This window comes from Salvelinus fontinalis, chromosome 12, assembly GCF_029448725.1.
Source record: "Salvelinus fontinalis isolate EN_2023a chromosome 12, ASM2944872v1, whole genome shotgun sequence".
Classification (NCBI taxonomy): Eukaryota; Metazoa; Chordata; class Actinopteri; order Salmoniformes; family Salmonidae; genus Salvelinus; species Salvelinus fontinalis.
The window spans coordinates 37,288,218-37,304,915 of NC_074676.1; the positions used below are offsets into that span (position 1 = coordinate 37,288,218).

Consider the following 16,698-nt stretch of genomic DNA (forward strand, 5'->3'; position numbering starts at 1 on the left):
ACCTCTGCAACATCTATCAGAGGTCAGAATATAGAGATTGTAGAGGAATACAAATACCTGGGTGTCCTCTTGGACAATAAGCTTCAGTGGAGTAAATGTACAGACCTGATCTACAAAAAGAACCAACAGAGATTGTACTTTCTCAAAAATCTGGGATATTTTAATGTAGACTGTACTATACTGACTCTGTTTTACAAATCTTTCATTGAGTGTATTTGAACTTTTTGTATTGTTTGTTGGTTTGGCAATGCCACTGTCAGCTAGAGAAATATGCTGAGAAGGATTATCATCACAGCAAGCAAGGTACTTGGAGTCAAACAGACAGGCCTGGATGATATCTTTAAGGTCAGGGCCCTCCGCAAGGCTCACAAAATCATTTTAGACCCAAGCCACCCCCTGTACCTTGACTTTGAACTGCTCCTCTCTGGGCGCAGGTATAGGGCACCCCTCAGCAGGAAAAACAGAACTAATCAATCATTTGTGCCAGGTGTGATATCTCTCCTAAATAGATCGGGCTAGTCTTTAATTTCAAAAAAATGTTTTATTGGTATGTAACCGTTATGAAAAGTTGTATTGTCAATTTTGTTTTGTATTTAAACGTGTACATGACACTGCAACAAAACTTCCCCATGGAGACAATAAAGTCAGTAAATTGTTCAGGGTCAGAAGGACAGATTTTTACCTTGTCAGCTTGGGGATTTAATCTAGCAACCTTTCGGTTACTGGCCCAACGCTCTAACCACTAGGCTACCTGCCACCCCAAAATGAATATGAAATGAGTAAAGCAGTATGTAAATACTATTAAAGTAACTTGTTCCATTATTAAAGTGACCAGTGATACCATAAATATGTACATTGGGCAGCAGCCTCTAAGGTGTAGGATTGAGTAACCAGGTGGTAGCTGGCTAGTGATAGCTATTTAACAGTATAATGGCCTTGAGATAGAAGCTGTTTTTCAGTCTCTCGGTCTCAGCTTTGATGCACCTGTACTGACCTTGCCTTCTGGATGATAGCGGTGTGAACAGGCCGTGGCTGGGGTGGTTGATGTTCTTGATGATCTTTTTGGCCTTCCTGTGACATCGGTTCTTGTAGGTGTCCTGAAGGGCAGGCAGTGTGCCCACGGTGATGCCTTGGGCAGACCGCACCACTCTCTGGAGAGCCCTGCGGTTGCAGGCGGTGCAGTTGCTGTACCAGGCGGTGATACAACCTCACAGGATGCTCTCAATTGTGCTTTTGTAAAGTTTGTGAGGGTCTTAGGGGCCAAGACAAATTTCTTCAGCCCCCTGAGGTTGAAGAGGCGCTGTTGCGCCTTCTTCACCACACTGTCTGTGTGGGTGGACCATTTCAGATTTTCCCTCATGTGTAGTCCAAAGAACTTGAAGCTTTTCACCTTCTCCACTGCTGTCCCGTTGATGTGGATAAGGGCATGCTCCCTCTGCTGTCTCCTGAAGTCCATTATCAGCTACTTCATTTTGTTGAGGTTGAGGGAGAGGTTATTGTCCTGGCACCACTCCGCCAGGGCTCTCACCTCCTCCCTGTAGGCTGTCTCGTCATTGTTGGTATCAGGCCTACTGCTGTTGTGTCGTCTGCAAACTTGATGATTGAGTTGAAGGCATGCATGGGCACGGGTGAACAGGGACTACAGGAGAGGGCTGAGCACGCACCCCTGTGGGGCCCCAGTGTTGAGGATCAGTGAAGTGGAGGTTTTGTTTCCTGCCTTCACCACCTGGGGACGGCCTGTCAGGAAGTCCAGGACCCAGTTGCAGAGGGCGGGGTTCAGATGTTGGGCCCCAAGCTTAATGATGAGCTTACTATGGTGTTGAACGCTGAGCTATAGGCAATGAACAGCATTCTTACATAGATATTCCTCTTGTCCAGATGGGATAGGGCAGTGCAATGGCGATTGCGTCGCCTGTGGATCTATTGGGGCGGTATACACATTTAAGTAGGTCTAGGGTGTCAGGGAAGGTGGAGGAGATATGATCCTTAACTAGCCTCTCAAAGCACTTCATGATGACAGAAGTGAGTGCTATGTGGCGATAATCATTTAGTTCAGTTACCTTTGGCTTTCTTGAGTACAGGAGCAATGGTGGACATCTTGAAGCAAGTGGGGACTATAGACTGGGATAGAGAGAGATTGAATAAGTCCGTAAGCACTCCAGCCAGCTGGTCTGTGCATGCTCAGGACCGAGGGAACGATGAAGGGAACAAAGTACAGAAAGATCTTTGATGAAAACCTGCTCCAGAGCGCTCAGGACCTCAGGCTGGGGCGAAGGTTAAACTTTGATCAGGACAACAACCCTCAGCACACAGCCAAGACAATGCAGAAGTGGCTTCTGGAAAAGTCTCTGAATGTTCTTGAGTGGCCCAGCCGGAGCCCGGACCTGAACCCGATCGAACATCTCTGGAGAGATCTGAAAATAGCTGTGTAGCGACACTCCCCATCCAACCTGATTGAATGGGATAAACTCCCCAAATACAGGTGTGCCAGGCTTGTAGTGTCATACCCAAGAAGACTTAAGGCTGTAATCGCTGCCAAAGGTGCTTCAACAAAGTACTGAATACTTATGTAAATGTGATATTGTAATGGATCTCCTCTTCGTCGGATGAGGAGTAGCAAGGATCGGACCAATGTGCAGCGTGGTAAGTGTTTGTCATATTTAACTAAAACTGAACACTACACAAACCAACAACGAGGGAAAATTAAACAGTTCTGCCAGATGAACATACACTAAACAGAAAACAATCACCCACAACACACAATGAAAAACAGGCTACCTAAATATGGCTCCCAATCAGAGACAACAATAGACAGCTGCCTCTGATTGGGAACCACACCAGGCTAAACATAGAAAACCAACAACCTAGAAAAAAGAACATAGACTGCCCACCCCAACTCACGCCCTGACCAAACTAAAATAGAGACACAAAAAAGGAACTAAGGTCAGGACGTGTCAGATATTTCTGTTTTTTTCTCTCGTTTTTTTGCAAAAATGTCTAATAACCAGTTTTTGCTTTGTCGTTATGGGGTATTGTGTGTTGATTTAATTTAACCCATTTTAGAATAAGGCTGTAGTGTAACAATATGTGGAAAAAGTCAAGGGGTCTTGCGCTGTAATGCTAATTCATAGGCCAACACTACAATTTAAACACAATTTTACACACCTGATTAGTAGGCTATATAATCAGTTCAATTTCATTAACATATCCTAATCTGATTTCACTGATAAAATCACCAATGTCTCTATTAATTCGTTTTTTAATATTTCTTTGTGCGTTGATTTTGAAAAACAGCTTGCAATAAAGAGAAAATGTTGCTCTGAAAAAGTTTCAAAAGAAAGGTGAATAATGAAAATATACATTTCAGGGAAGAATGGACAGAGAAATATGCATTCTTACCATATTTCTCCAATGGCAAACCAGTGTCTTGTTTGCAACGAAACGTTTGCTGTTTGCAAATAATTCAATATAAGATCTTCATGAATCGAAGCATGGCACTTTGAAAAGTTACACTATACTGTATATACAAAAGTATGTGGACACCTCTTAAAATTTGTGGATTTGGCTATTTCAGCCACATCTGTTGCTGACAGGTGTATAAAATTGAACACACAGCCATGCAATCTCCATAGACAAACTTTGGGAGTAGAATGACCTTACTGAAGACTTTCAACGTGGCCCTTTCCTAAGATGCCCGCTTTCCAACAAGTCACTTCGTTAAGTTTCTGACCTGCTAGAGCTGCCATGGTCAACTGTAAGTGTTGTTATTGTTAATTAAGTGGAAACGTCTAGGAGCAAAGTGGTAGGCCACACAAGCTCACAGAACGGAACCGCTGAGTGCTGAAGTGCGTAGTGCATAAAAATACTCTGTCCTCGGTTGCAACACTCACTACCGAATTCCAAACTGCCTCTGGAAGCAACGTCAGCACAATAACTGTTCGTCGGGAGCTTCATGAAATGGGTTTCCATAGCCGAGCAGCCGCACACAAGTCTAAGATCACCATGCGCAATGCCAAGCGTCGGCTGGAGTGGTGTAAAGCTCACCGCATTGGACTCTGGAGCAGTGGAAACACGTTCGCTAGAGTGATGAATCACACTTCATCTGGCAGTCCGACAGACTAATCTGGGTTTGGCCAGGCGAACGCTACCTGCTCCAATCCATAGTGCCAACTGTAAAGTTTGGAGGAGGAGGAATAAAGGTCTGGGGCTGTTTTGCATTGGTTTGGGCTAGGCCCCTTGGTTCCAGTGAAGGGAAATCTTAACGCTACAGCATACAATAACATTCTAGACGATTCTGTGCTTCCAACTTTGTGGCAACAGTTTGGGGAAGGCCCTTTCCTGTTTCAGCATGACAATGCCCCCGTGCACAAAGCGAGGTCCATGCAGAAATGGTTTGTCAAGATCGGTGTGTAAGAACTTGACTGGCCTGCACAGAGCCCTGACCTCAACCCTATCGAACACTTTTGGGATGAATTGGAATGTCGACTGCGAGCCAGGCCTAATCGCCCAACATCAGTGCCCGACCTCACTAATGCTCTTGTGGCTGAATGGAAGCAAGACCCTGCAGCAATGTTCCAACATCTAGTGGAAAGCCTTCCCAGAAGAGTAGAGGCTGTTATAGCAGCAAAGGGGGGACCAACTCCATATTAATGGCCATGATTTTGGAATGAGATGTTCGACGGGTAGGTGTCCACATACTTTTGGTAATTTAGTGTACGTTTCCACCCAGACAGAGGCATAAAATTGTAATCTTCAACTGCTGGCTACTCGTCTGTTGCTTAACCCAACAACAGAAGCTGCTTGGGTTGAAAGATATTCTGTGAAAGGCTCAATTAATAAGGACAGAATAGCAAAGTCCATTTTTTGTCTCCTCAAATATTGAAGGATGCAGCTCAGCTTCAGAATGTCATATAGACTAATCAATACATACCAATATGCATCAGATGCGTCTTTTGTGTCCATTTTAAAGCTTGTTTCTAGCATAGCATGGAGTTAAGCATTGTTATAGAACGCTTTATATTATCTGAATACTTTTAGTTTTTATTTATTAAAAAAATATAAAATAACAATAGTTATTCTTTTTGGCATTTTCTTTAAGAAAGGTAACGGCATACCCTCACTCAATTTGTAATGCTTTTGCAACAGTCTTGAATGAGTTCCCACATATGCTGAGCACTTGTTGGCTGCTTTTCCTTCACTCTGCGGTCAAACTCATCCCAAACCATCTCAATTGGGTTGAGATTGGGTGATTGTGGAGGACAGGTCATCTGATGCAGCACTCCATCACTGGCCTTCTTGGTCAAATAGCCCTTACGCAGCCTGGAAGTGTGTTGGGTCATTGTCCTGCTGAAAAACAAATGATAGTCCAACTAAGCGCAAACCAGATGGGATGGTGTATCTCTGCAGAATGCTGTGGTAGCCATGCTGGTCAAGTGTGCCTTGAATTCTAAATAAATCACTGACAGTGTCACCAGCAATGCACCATCACACCACCTCCTCCATGCTTTACGGTGGGAACCACACACGTGGAGATCATCAGTTCACCTACTCTGCGTCTCACAAAGACACAGCGGTTGGAACCCAAAATTTCAGATTTCCACCGGTCTAATGTCCCTTGCTCGTGTTTCTTGGCCCAAGCAAGTTCCTTCTTCTTATTGGTGTCTTTTAGTAGTGGTTTCTTTGCAGCAATTCGACCATGAAGGCCTGATTCACGCATTCTCCTTTGAACAGTTGTTGTTGAGATGTGTCTGTTACTTGAACTCTGTGAGGTGCAATCTGAGGTGCAGTTAATTGCCGATTTCTGAGGCTGGTAACTCTAATGAACTTATCTTCTGCAGCAGAGGTAACTCTCGGTCTGTGGCGGTCCTCATGAGAGCCAGTTTCATCATAGCGCTTGATGGCTTTTGCGACTGCACAAGAAGAAACATTCAAAGGATTGACTGACCTTCATGTCTTAAAGTAACGATGGACTGTCATTTCTCTTTGCTTATTTGAGCTGTTCTTGCCAAATAGGGCTATCTTCTGTATACCACCCCTACCTTGTCACAACACAACTGATTGGCCCAAATGCATTAAGAAGGAAAGAAATTCTACAAATTAACTTTTAACAAGGCACACCTTAGTTGAAATGCATTCCACCTCATGAAGCTGGTTGAGAGAATGTCAAGAGTGTGCAAAGCTGTCATCAAGGCTACTGGCTACTTTGAAGAATCTCAAATTTTAAATATATTTTGATTTGTTTAACACCTTTTTGGTTACTACATGATTCCAAATGTGTTATTTCATCGTTTTGATGTCTTCACTATTATTCTACAATGTAAAAAATAGTAAAAAGTAAAGAAAAACCCTTGAATGAGTATGTGTGTCCAAACTTTTGACTGATACTGTATGTGCTGTATGTACTGATACTGTGTGTGTATGTGTGTGTCAGCCAGCATGTTTGTTGTGTCTATGCCAGTGTGCGTCTGTGTTTGCATGTGTGTATGTTCCAGTAGGCATGTTTGTGTGTACGTGCGTGCGTGTGTGTGTGCCAGCATGTGTGTGCCAGCATGTGTTTGCCTTTCTCCTGTGGAGTTCCCCCAGGCCACTCTTCTAACCCTTAGCCTCTCTCTCTGTCTTCTCCCTCTCCCAGAATGGAAGCGTGGCATGACGGTGCCCACGGACATCGCCATCGCCTACCTGATCCAGGGCAGCTTCTACGGACACTCCATCTATGCCACGGTCTACATGGATGCCTGGAGGAAGGATTCTACCGTCATGGTGGTGCACCACGTCATCACCCTGGCCCTCATCACCTTCTCCTACGCTTTCAGGTAGCTGACCACTGCCTGCCTGCCTGCCTGGTGGCCCCAGGTTTGGGAAACACTACCGAAATGTGATGCTTTGTAATCTACTGCCTTTCAGGGACATTGATGAAATATTGGCAACATATCCTCTTAGCAATAGTTGTAGATGATAGTTGTAGATGTTTTTGTCGAGTTGTCGAATCACACTCTTAGAAAACAATATTGGGCCCCATAGGAGAACCCTTTGAAGAACCCTGGTTGGTTCCAGGTATAACCCTTTTGGTTACAAGAGGAACCGTTTTGGGTTCCATGTAGAACCCTTTCCACAGAGGAAAATGGTTCTACCTAGAACAAAAAAGGGTTTTTAAATGGAACCAAAAAGGGTTCTCCTATGGGGACAGATGAAAAGCTTTTTTTTAACCCTTTTTTCTAAGAATGCAGAATGCTGATTTGTCATAGTGTAAAAAGGATCTAGGTTATTTGATGTTGAAAAAAACCCGGTGTAATTTGATGACTGTAAGACTATTCCCTTGCTTTAAACAATATTTGTTTCAAAGTCAATCCGTGTCATTGACTAAGACTAACCCCTTGGCTTTCACATTGCACCATCCAGATAACAGCACAGCTATGTCCTCGGCTAATATTGTTTGTGTACTGACACTGTGCTCCCCACTGCTCTCTCCTCTCAGATTCCACAACATTGGGTTGCTGGTGTTGTTCCTCCACGACATCAATGACATCCAGCTGGAGTTCACCAAGCTCAACGTATACTTCAAGACCCGTGGAGGGGGCTACTACCTCATCAACGACATCCTGTCCAACATGGGCTCTGTCAGCTTCAGCATCACCTGGTGAGGAGAGAGAAGACACACACAGACAGGCACCAGTGTTGGGGAGTAGTGAACTACATGTAGTTCAACTAGTGATTTAACTACATGTTTCAGTAGCTTGGTGGTAGTTGAACTAAACTCAAATCTAAGTAGTGTTTCAGTAGTTAATTACTTGTTTTGCCATTTAGTGGTTTAGCTAACTACTGGAACTACACATAACTTTCTTTGCAAATATAAAATAAAATATGGGTCAAGTAGGAAAGAATATCCTTTCTTTTTCAGCATAACCCCTTTCTAATTTAAACTTGAAACATAGTTTTTGTGTTTAATATGCTAAACTACACATTCTGTTAACATTTTACTCCAGAGTGATCTGACCTTGCAATTTGTAGTCTAGGACATTTTAGATTTAGATATGATAAATTATCACAAAGTAGTTTGGATGTAGTGAACTGTTGTGAAAATTCTTACACAGGGACAGTCGAAGTCGATCTTAAATTAATCATTGTTTATTTTCAGTTAACTGGAGAGATTCCAACAAACCTGATGCACCATAGTGAACGTCTGTCAGGAGCTCTAACGGGGTAGTCCCGTTTAGTTCCCTTATATACTGGTTACAGACAGGTTACATAGGCGTTGGTTCCGGGATGTGTCTGGCACCGTCTCCTACCTTAACTTAAAGAACATATTCTGGGTGTTCTGCCAAATAGTCTAAAGGAGGAGGTCATGACGCCCCCCCCCCCCCCCCCTCATATCTTTACCAGGCACAGGCAGGAACCAAGGATTGTTTATGACACCAAAGACAAGATGTACAAAGTAAAATTTCGTTCACAGAATTACTTTTTCAAAATAGTTTAGTATAGTAAACTATATTTTTCTTAAGGGTAACTTTAGCGTAACATAACTTCTTCCAGTGTGAATTAATTGGTAGATTGCAGGGCTCTACTCTGACGTTTTTTGACGAGGAACACAAATTTAGGAGCACAATGAAAAATATTTGCAGTAACAAGACGTTTTCTTTGTAGTAATGGTACAAGCATGAAATCATTAATCTGCGCTCGGTGTATTCTCCATGATACTCAGGGGCTGTTGTATAGTGAAGTAATCATTGCAATAATTATCATCTGGGTCATTTTTTTCTAGGTGCACTGCTACTCCCAAATAAAGAAATCCAGGTCGCACAGAAAAATATTTAGGTTCATATGCGAGTAAAATGGTTGCACTATAGAGCCCTTGCTTGGTAACTATATGTTTAGAGTAGCTTCCCCAATACTAACAAGCACACACGCCTGCATGCCTGGATATATATATATATATATATATATATATATATATATATATATATATATATATATATATACATACACACACACACACACACACACACACACACACACACACACACACACACACACACACACACACACACACACACACACACACACACACACACACACACACACACACACACACACACACACACACACACACACACACACACACACACACACACACACACCTCTGTCCTGACAGATAACAAGGGTGTTTGAAACCCTGAATAACACTGTTCCTCTGTGCAGGTTTTGGTTTCGTCTCTACTGGTTTCCTCTGAAGGTTCTGTACGCCACCTGTGTGTCCAGCCTCCAGTCCGTCCCAAACATACCCTTCTACTTCTTCTTCAACTCACTCCTCTTGACACTCCTCTGCATGAATATCTACTGGTTTTTGGTGAGTGTTGGACCTCCGTCTGCAGCAGGTCACAAATCTCACAGTGGTGTGCACACATACTGTAGCTACCTCATTAGTCAGACTCTAGGTAAAACAAGACTAATCTAATTCAGAGAGGGCAACCACTCACAGATATGTGTTCCCAAGAAGTAAATAACATGTCTTGACAGTTTTATGACTATTACCTGGTCTTCTACATTCATATTAGCCTAATATGTCTAATGCCTCTGTCAGGGGTTGATACATTCAAAATAAACTGGACTGAATATGTGACATCAAACCTCTCTCCCCTCTAACCCCTGATCCCCATCCCCCCTCTCTCTCCCTACAGTATATAGTGGCATTTGTGGTAAAAGTCCTGACGGGGCAGATGAAGGATGTAAAAGACCTGAGGGAGTACGAGGGTGAGGACGGAGCCATGAGGGCCGCAACCCTGCTTAAGGTTCACCAGCAGAGTAAAGATGCAGGACATCTCAACAATTCTGCTGAAACTCAACTCAACAACTCTACTGAAGGGTGAGGAAACACAGTCACAACACACTACTTTACCATGCTGATTCAACATGTGTATATAAATCACCAAATCGTATGTATGTATTAGGTCTGCTAAATTACTCAAATAGAAATTCACAAATATAACTTTTAAAATGTATTTTATTTTTTATTATTAACCCCCACTCTTTTGAGGGGGAAAAAATGTAGGTTTTTTTACAGCTTTTTTGCAAAATATACATACGTTTTATGTATACATTTTACATACACACTTTACATACATGGTATTTAATATAAAGCAGTTACTTAACAATAATACATTACCAAACATCAGCTCTTTAATCCCAACCCTCAGCCACTCTCAGCCCATCTCACCTATCACCATAGACCACCCTCATTTGGTTTCCATGTGCCATATATTTTTCAATTGTGCTGTGATGTTTGACAAATTTTTTTAACCTTTCTAATCGTACATTATCCACATATTGTGAGCTAAAGATGATAACCTTTCCTACGAGTATTATTATATTATTTATTGACTGACTATGGCTTTCCAAATCGCCCAACACTGCTATTTTAAGTGCATGTTGTGATTTTTTTTAACCATTCCTGAACCTGTAACCAGAAACAAGCTACATAGGGGCAATACCAGAATAATTGATCTGTTGATTCTGTCTCGTCGCAGCAAAATCTACAGAGCTGAGATTGTCGCATGCCCCATATATAGCATTCTGTTGCTGGCAAAAATGTTCTATAATAATTTAAATTGAAAAGGTTAGTGTTAAATCAAGTGTAGTTTTCTAAGGTCTTCGGAAGCCAAGTTAACAAACAGATCACCGACCATTTTTTTTATCCCACCGTACCTTCTCCGCGATGCAATCTGGTTTCCGAGCTGGTCATGGGTGCACCTCAGCCACACCTAAGGTCCTAAACGATATCATAACCGCCATCGATAAAAGACAATACTGTGCAGCCATATTCATTGACCTGGCCAAGGCTTTCAACTCTGTCAATCACCACATTCTTATCGGCAGACGCAACAGCCTTGGTTTCTCAAATGACTGCCTCGCCTGGTTCACCAACTACTTCCCAGACAGAGTTCAGTTTGTCAAATCGGAGGGCCTGTTGTCCGGACCTCTGGCAGTCTCTATGGGGTTACCACAGGATTCAATTCTCGGGCCGACTCTCTTCTCTGTATACATTAATGATGTCGCTCTTGCTGCTGGTGATTCTTTGATCCACCTTTACGCAGACGACACCATTCTGTATACTTCTGGCCCTTCTTTGGACACTGTGTAAACTAACCTCCAGACGAACTTCAATGTCATACAACTCTCCTTCCGTAGCCTCCAACTGCTCTTAAATGCAAGTAAAACTAAATGCATGCTCTTCAACTGATCGCTTCCCGCACCAGAGTATCACTACTCTGGACGGTTCTGACTTAGAATATGTGGACAACTCCAAATACCTAGGTGTCTGGTTAGACTGTAAACTCTCCTTCCAGACTCACATCAAGCATCTCCAATCCAAAATTAAATCTAGAATCGGCTTTCTATTTCACAACAAAGCATCCTTCACTCATGCTGCCAAACATACCCTCGTAAACTGAATATCCTACCGATCCTCGACTTTGGCGATGTCATTTACAAAATAGCCTCCAACACTGTCCTCAACAAATTGTCTGCAGTCTATCGCAGTGCCATCCGTTTTGTCACCAAAGTCCCATATACTACCCACCACTGCGACCTGTATGCTCTCGTTGACCCTTGCTTCATATTTGTCACCAAACCCACTGGCTCAAGGTCATCTAAGTCTTTGCTAGGTAAAGCCCCACCTTATCTCAGCTCACTGGTCACCATAGCAGCACCCACCCGTACCACGCGCTCCAGCAGGTATATTTCACTGGTCACCCCAAAAGTCAATTCCTACTTTGGCCGCCTTTCCTTCCAGTTCTCTGCTGCCAATGACTGGAACGAATTGCAAAAATCACTGAAGCTGGATACTCATATCTCCCTCACTAACTTTAAGCATCAGCTGTCAGAGCTCACAGATCATTGCACCTGTACATAGCCCATCTGTAAATAGCCCATCCCACTACCTCATCCCCATATTGTTATTTATTTATTTATTGCTCCTTTGCACCCCACTCTCTACTTGCACATTCATCTTCTGCACATCTATCACTTCAGTGTTTAATTGCTAAATTGTAATTACTTCGCCACCATGGCCTATTTTTTGCCTTACCTACCTAATCTTACCTCATTTACACATACTGTATACAGATTTTTTCTATTGTGTTATTGACTGTACGTTTGTTTATTCCATGTGCAACTCTGTGTTGTTGTTTGTGTCTCATTGCTTTCCTGTATCTTGGCCAGGTTGCAGTTGTAAATGAGAACTTGTTCTCAACTGGCCTACCTGGTTAAATAAAGGTGAAATAAAAATGTTTAATAAAATAGCCTACCTCAAATTTTGAAATATAATTTTAAAATATTGCTCTAACAACAATGCATATGCAGGGATATTCAAGCAAAGCCAATATGCGTTGATAATGTATTGGGCCTATAGCTTATTGCACAAACGTCATTGTTACAGTATACAGTTTTTAATAGGTTAATGTTGCATAGGCTTACGTAAAAAAAATATAATTATCATCTGAGCAGTAGATCTCGGGTTGCAATTTGACTCAGTGATCTTGACTCAAAAGAGGTTGGTGACCACTGCTGTAGAGGCAGGCACTACTCATGTACACAAATCTTCTCTAGCTTCATCCCTTTTGGTTAATGGCAATAGAGGAAGGTGAGTTAAGACGTTATTGCTTGGTTACAGCGCCGACAGAGACCTACATACAGTATAACTGGCTAGAAGGTAAGAATAAGTGTTTGGTTTTGGTTGACTACTTGGCTAGAGGCTAGGGCAGGGACGGGCTACAGGCTAGGGCAGGGACGGGCTAGAGGCTTTGGCAAACACAGGCTAGAGGCTAGAGCAAACACAGGCTACAGGCTAGGGCAAACACGGGCTACAGGCTAGGGCAAACACGGGCTACAGGCTAGGGGAAGGACGGGCTACAGGCTAGGGAAAGGACGGGCTGCAGGCTAGGAGAAGGAAAGGCTACAGGCTAGGCCAAAGAAGGGCTAGAGGCTATTGGAAACACTGGCTACAGGCTATGGGAAGGATGGGCTTGAGGCTAGGGGAAGGATGGGCTACAGGCTAGGGGAAGGATGGGCTACAGGCTAGGGGAAGGATGGGCTACAGGCTAGGGGAAGGATGGGCTTGAGGCTAGGGGAAGGATGGGCTTGAGGCTAGGGGAAGGATGGGCTACAGGCTAGGGGAAGGATGGGCTTGAGGCTTGGGAAAGGAAGGGCTAGGGGAAGGAAGGGCTACAGGCTAGGAGGAGGCAGGCTTGATGCTAGGGGAAGGAAGGGCAACAGGCTAGGAGAAGTCAGGCTTGATGCTAGGGGAAGGATGGGCTACAGGCTAGGGGAAGGATGGGCTTGAGGCTAGGGGAAGGATGGACTTGAGGCTAGGGGAAGGATGGGTTACAGGCTAGGGGAAACACTGGCTTGAGGCTAGTGGAAGGATGTACTACGGGCTACAGGCTAGGGGAAGGACAGGCATGAGGCTAGGGAAAGGAAGGGCTAGAAGCTAGTGGAAGGAAGGGCAACAGGCGATGGAGAAGGCAGGCTTGAGGCTAGGGGAAGGAAGGGCTACAGGCTAGGGGAAGGATGGGCTTGGGGCTAGGGGAAGGATGGGTTACAGGCCAGGGTAAACACTGGCTTGAGGCTAGCGGAAGGATGTGCTACAGGCTAGGGGTAGGAAGGGCAACAGGCTAGGAGAAGGCAGGCTTGAGGCTAGGGGAAGGATGGGCTACAGGCTAGAGGAAGGATCGGCTACAGGCTAGGGGAAAGATGGGCTTGAGGCTAGGGGAAGGATAGGCTTGAGGCTAGGGGAAGGATGGGCTTGAGGCTAGGGGAAGGATAGGCTTGAGGCTAGGGGAAGGATAGGTTACAGGCTAGGGGAAACACTGGCTTGAGGCTAGCGGAAGGATGTGCTACAGGCTAAGGGAAGGATGGGCTTCAGGCAAGGGAAAAGACTGCTTGAGGCTAGGGGAAGCACGGGCTTGAGTCTAGGGAGGGGAAGGACTCGCTTGAGTCTAGGGAGGGGAAGAGCTGGCTTGAGGCTACGGAGGGGAAGGACGGTCTACTGGATAGGAGAACGATGTGCTACAGGCTATGGGAAATACGGGCTACAGGCTATGGGAAACACGGGCTACAGGCTATGGGAAACACAGGCTACAAGCTAGCATGGTTCTTGAGGCTAGGGGAAGGATGGGCTTGAGGCTAGGGGAAGGATGGGCTTGAGGCTAGGGGAAGGATGGGCTTGAGGCTAGGGGAAGAATGGGCTTGAGGCTAGCGGAAGGGTGTGCTACAGGCTAGGGGTAGGATGGGCTACAGGCTAGGGGAAGGACAGGCATGAGGCTAGGGAAAGGAAGGGTTAGAAGCTAGTGGAAGGAAGGGCAACAGGCTAGGAGAAGGCAGGCTTGAAGCTAGGGGAAGGAAGGGCTTGGGGCTAGGGGAAGGATGGGCTTGGGGCTAGGGGAAGGATGGGCTTGGGGCTAGGGGAAGGATGGGCTAGGGGAAGGATGGGCTTGGGGCTAGGGGAAGGATGGGCTTGGGGCTAGGGGAAGGATGGGCTTGAGGCTAGGGTAAGGATGGGTTACAGGCTAGGGGTAGGAAGGGCAACAGGCTAGGAGAAGGCAGGCTTGAGGCTAGGGGAAGGCAGGCTTGAGGCTAGGGGAAGGATGGGCTACAGGCTAAGGGAAGGATGGGCTGCAGGCTAGGGGAAAGATGGGCTTGAGGCTATGGGAAGGATGGGCTTGAGGCTAGGGGAAGGATGGGTTACAGGCTAGGGGAAACACTGGCTTGAGACTAGCGGAAGGATGTGCTACAGGCTAGGGGTAGGAAGGGCAACAGGCTAGGAGAAGGCAGGCTTGAGGCTAGGGGAAGGATGGGCTACAGGCTAGAGGAAGGATGGGCTACAGGCTAGAGGAAGGATGGGCTACAGGCTAGGGGAAAGATGGGCTTGAGGCTAGGGGAAGGATGGGCTTGAGGCTAGGGGAAGAATAGGCTTGAGGCTAGGGGAAGGATGGGTTACAGGCTAGGGGAAACACTGGCTTGAGGCTAGCGGAAGGATGTGCTACAGGCTCAGGGAAGGATGCGCTTCAGGCAAGGGGAAAGACTGCTTGAGGCTAGGGGAAGCACGGGCTACAGTCTAGGGGAAGGACGGGCTTGAGGCTAGGGAGGGGAAGGACTCGCTTGAGTCTGGGGAGGGGAAGAGTGGGCTTGAGGCTAGGGAGGGGAAGGACTGGCTTGAGGGGAAGGACGGTCTACTGGATAGGGGAACGACATGCTAGAGGCTATGGGAAATACGGGCAACAGGCTATGGGAAACACGGGCTACAGGCTATGGGAAACACAGGCTACAAGCTAGGGGAAGCATGGTTCTTGAGGCTAGGGGATGGATGGGCTTGAGGCTAGGGGATGGATGGGCTTGAGGCTAGGGGAACGATGGGCTTGAGGCTAGGGGAACGATGGGCTTGAGGCTAGGGGAAGGATGGGCTTTAGGCTTGGGGAAGGATGGGCTAAAGGCAAGGGGTAAGACTGCTTGAGGCTAGGGGAATGATGGGCTACAGGCTATGGGAAGGACGGGCTTGAGGCTAGGGACAGGAAGAGCAACAGGCTAGGAGAAGGCAGGCTTGAGACTAGGGGAAGGAAGGGCTACAGGCTAAGGGAAGGATGGGCTTGAGGCTAGGGGAAACACTGGCTTGAGGCTAGCGGAAGGATGTGCTACAGGCTAGGGGTAGGACGGGCTACAGGCTAAGGGAAGGACGGGCTTGAGGCTAAGGGAAGGATGGGCTTCAGGCAAGGGCAAAGACTGCTTGAGGCTAGGGGAAGCATGGGCTACAGTCTAGGGAAAGGACAGGCTTGAGGCTAGGGAGGGGAAGGACTGACTTGAGTCTAGGGAGGGGAAGAGCGGGCTTGAGGCTAGGGAGGCTAAGGACTGGCTTGAGGCTACAGAGGGGAAGGACGGGCTTGAGGCTAGGTAGGGGAAGTACAGGCTACAGGCTAGGGGAAGGATGTGCTTCAGGCTAGGGGAATGATGGGCTTGAGACTAGGGGAAGGATTACCTTGAGGCTAGGGTAAGGATGGGCTACAGGCTAGGGAAAACACTGGCTTGAGGCTAGAGGAAGGATGGGCTCCAGGCTAGGGGAAGATTAGGCTTGAGGCTAGGGGAAGGATGGGCTTGAGGCTAGGGGAAGGGTGGGTTACAGGCTAGGGGAATCACTGGCTTGAGGCTTGCACAAGTATGGGCAACAGGCTAGGGGTAGGACGGGATCAAGACTAGGGGAAGGACGGGCTTGAGGCTAGGGAAAGGAAGGGCTAGAAGCTAGGGGAAGGAAGGGCTAGAAGCTAGGGGAAGGACAGGCTTGAGGCTAGGGGACGGATGGGTTACAGGCTAGGGGAAACACTGGCTTGAGGCTAGCGGAAAGATGGGCTACAGGCTAGGGGTAGGACGGGCTACAGGCTAGGGGAAGGACGGGCTTGAGGCTAGGGAATGGAAGGGCTAGGAGATAGGGGAAGGAAGGGCTACATGCTAAGAGAAGGACGGCCTACAGGCAAGGGGAAAGACTGCTTGAGGCTAGGGGAAAGATGGGCTACAGGCTAGGGGAAAGACGAGCTACAGGCTAGGGAAAGGACGGGCTTGTTGCTTGGGAAAGGAAGGGTTAGAAGCTAGGGGAAGGAAGGGCTAGACGCTAGGGGAAGGAAGGGCTAGACGCTAGGGGAAGGAAGGGCTACAGGCTAG

The 16,698-nt window shown here is 46.2% G+C and overlaps 1 protein-coding gene across 2 annotated transcripts in view; it reads left to right on the top strand.

Moving 5' to 3' along the window:
* The window catches only part of LOC129867310 (ceramide synthase 1-like), a 72,118-nt gene that overhangs the window by 49,793 nt on the left and 5,627 nt on the right, over positions 1 to 16,698 (top strand). For both annotated transcript variants that reach the window (XM_055940632.1, XM_055940631.1), the window contains exons 3-6: positions 6,632 to 6,812; positions 7,475 to 7,636; positions 9,196 to 9,343; positions 9,675 to 9,859. In XM_055940632.1, the coding sequence (XP_055796607.1) occupies positions 6,632 to 6,812; positions 7,475 to 7,636; positions 9,196 to 9,343; positions 9,675 to 9,859 (676 nt within the window). The remainder of the gene's footprint in view (positions 1 to 6,631; positions 6,813 to 7,474; positions 7,637 to 9,195; positions 9,344 to 9,674; positions 9,860 to 16,698) is intronic.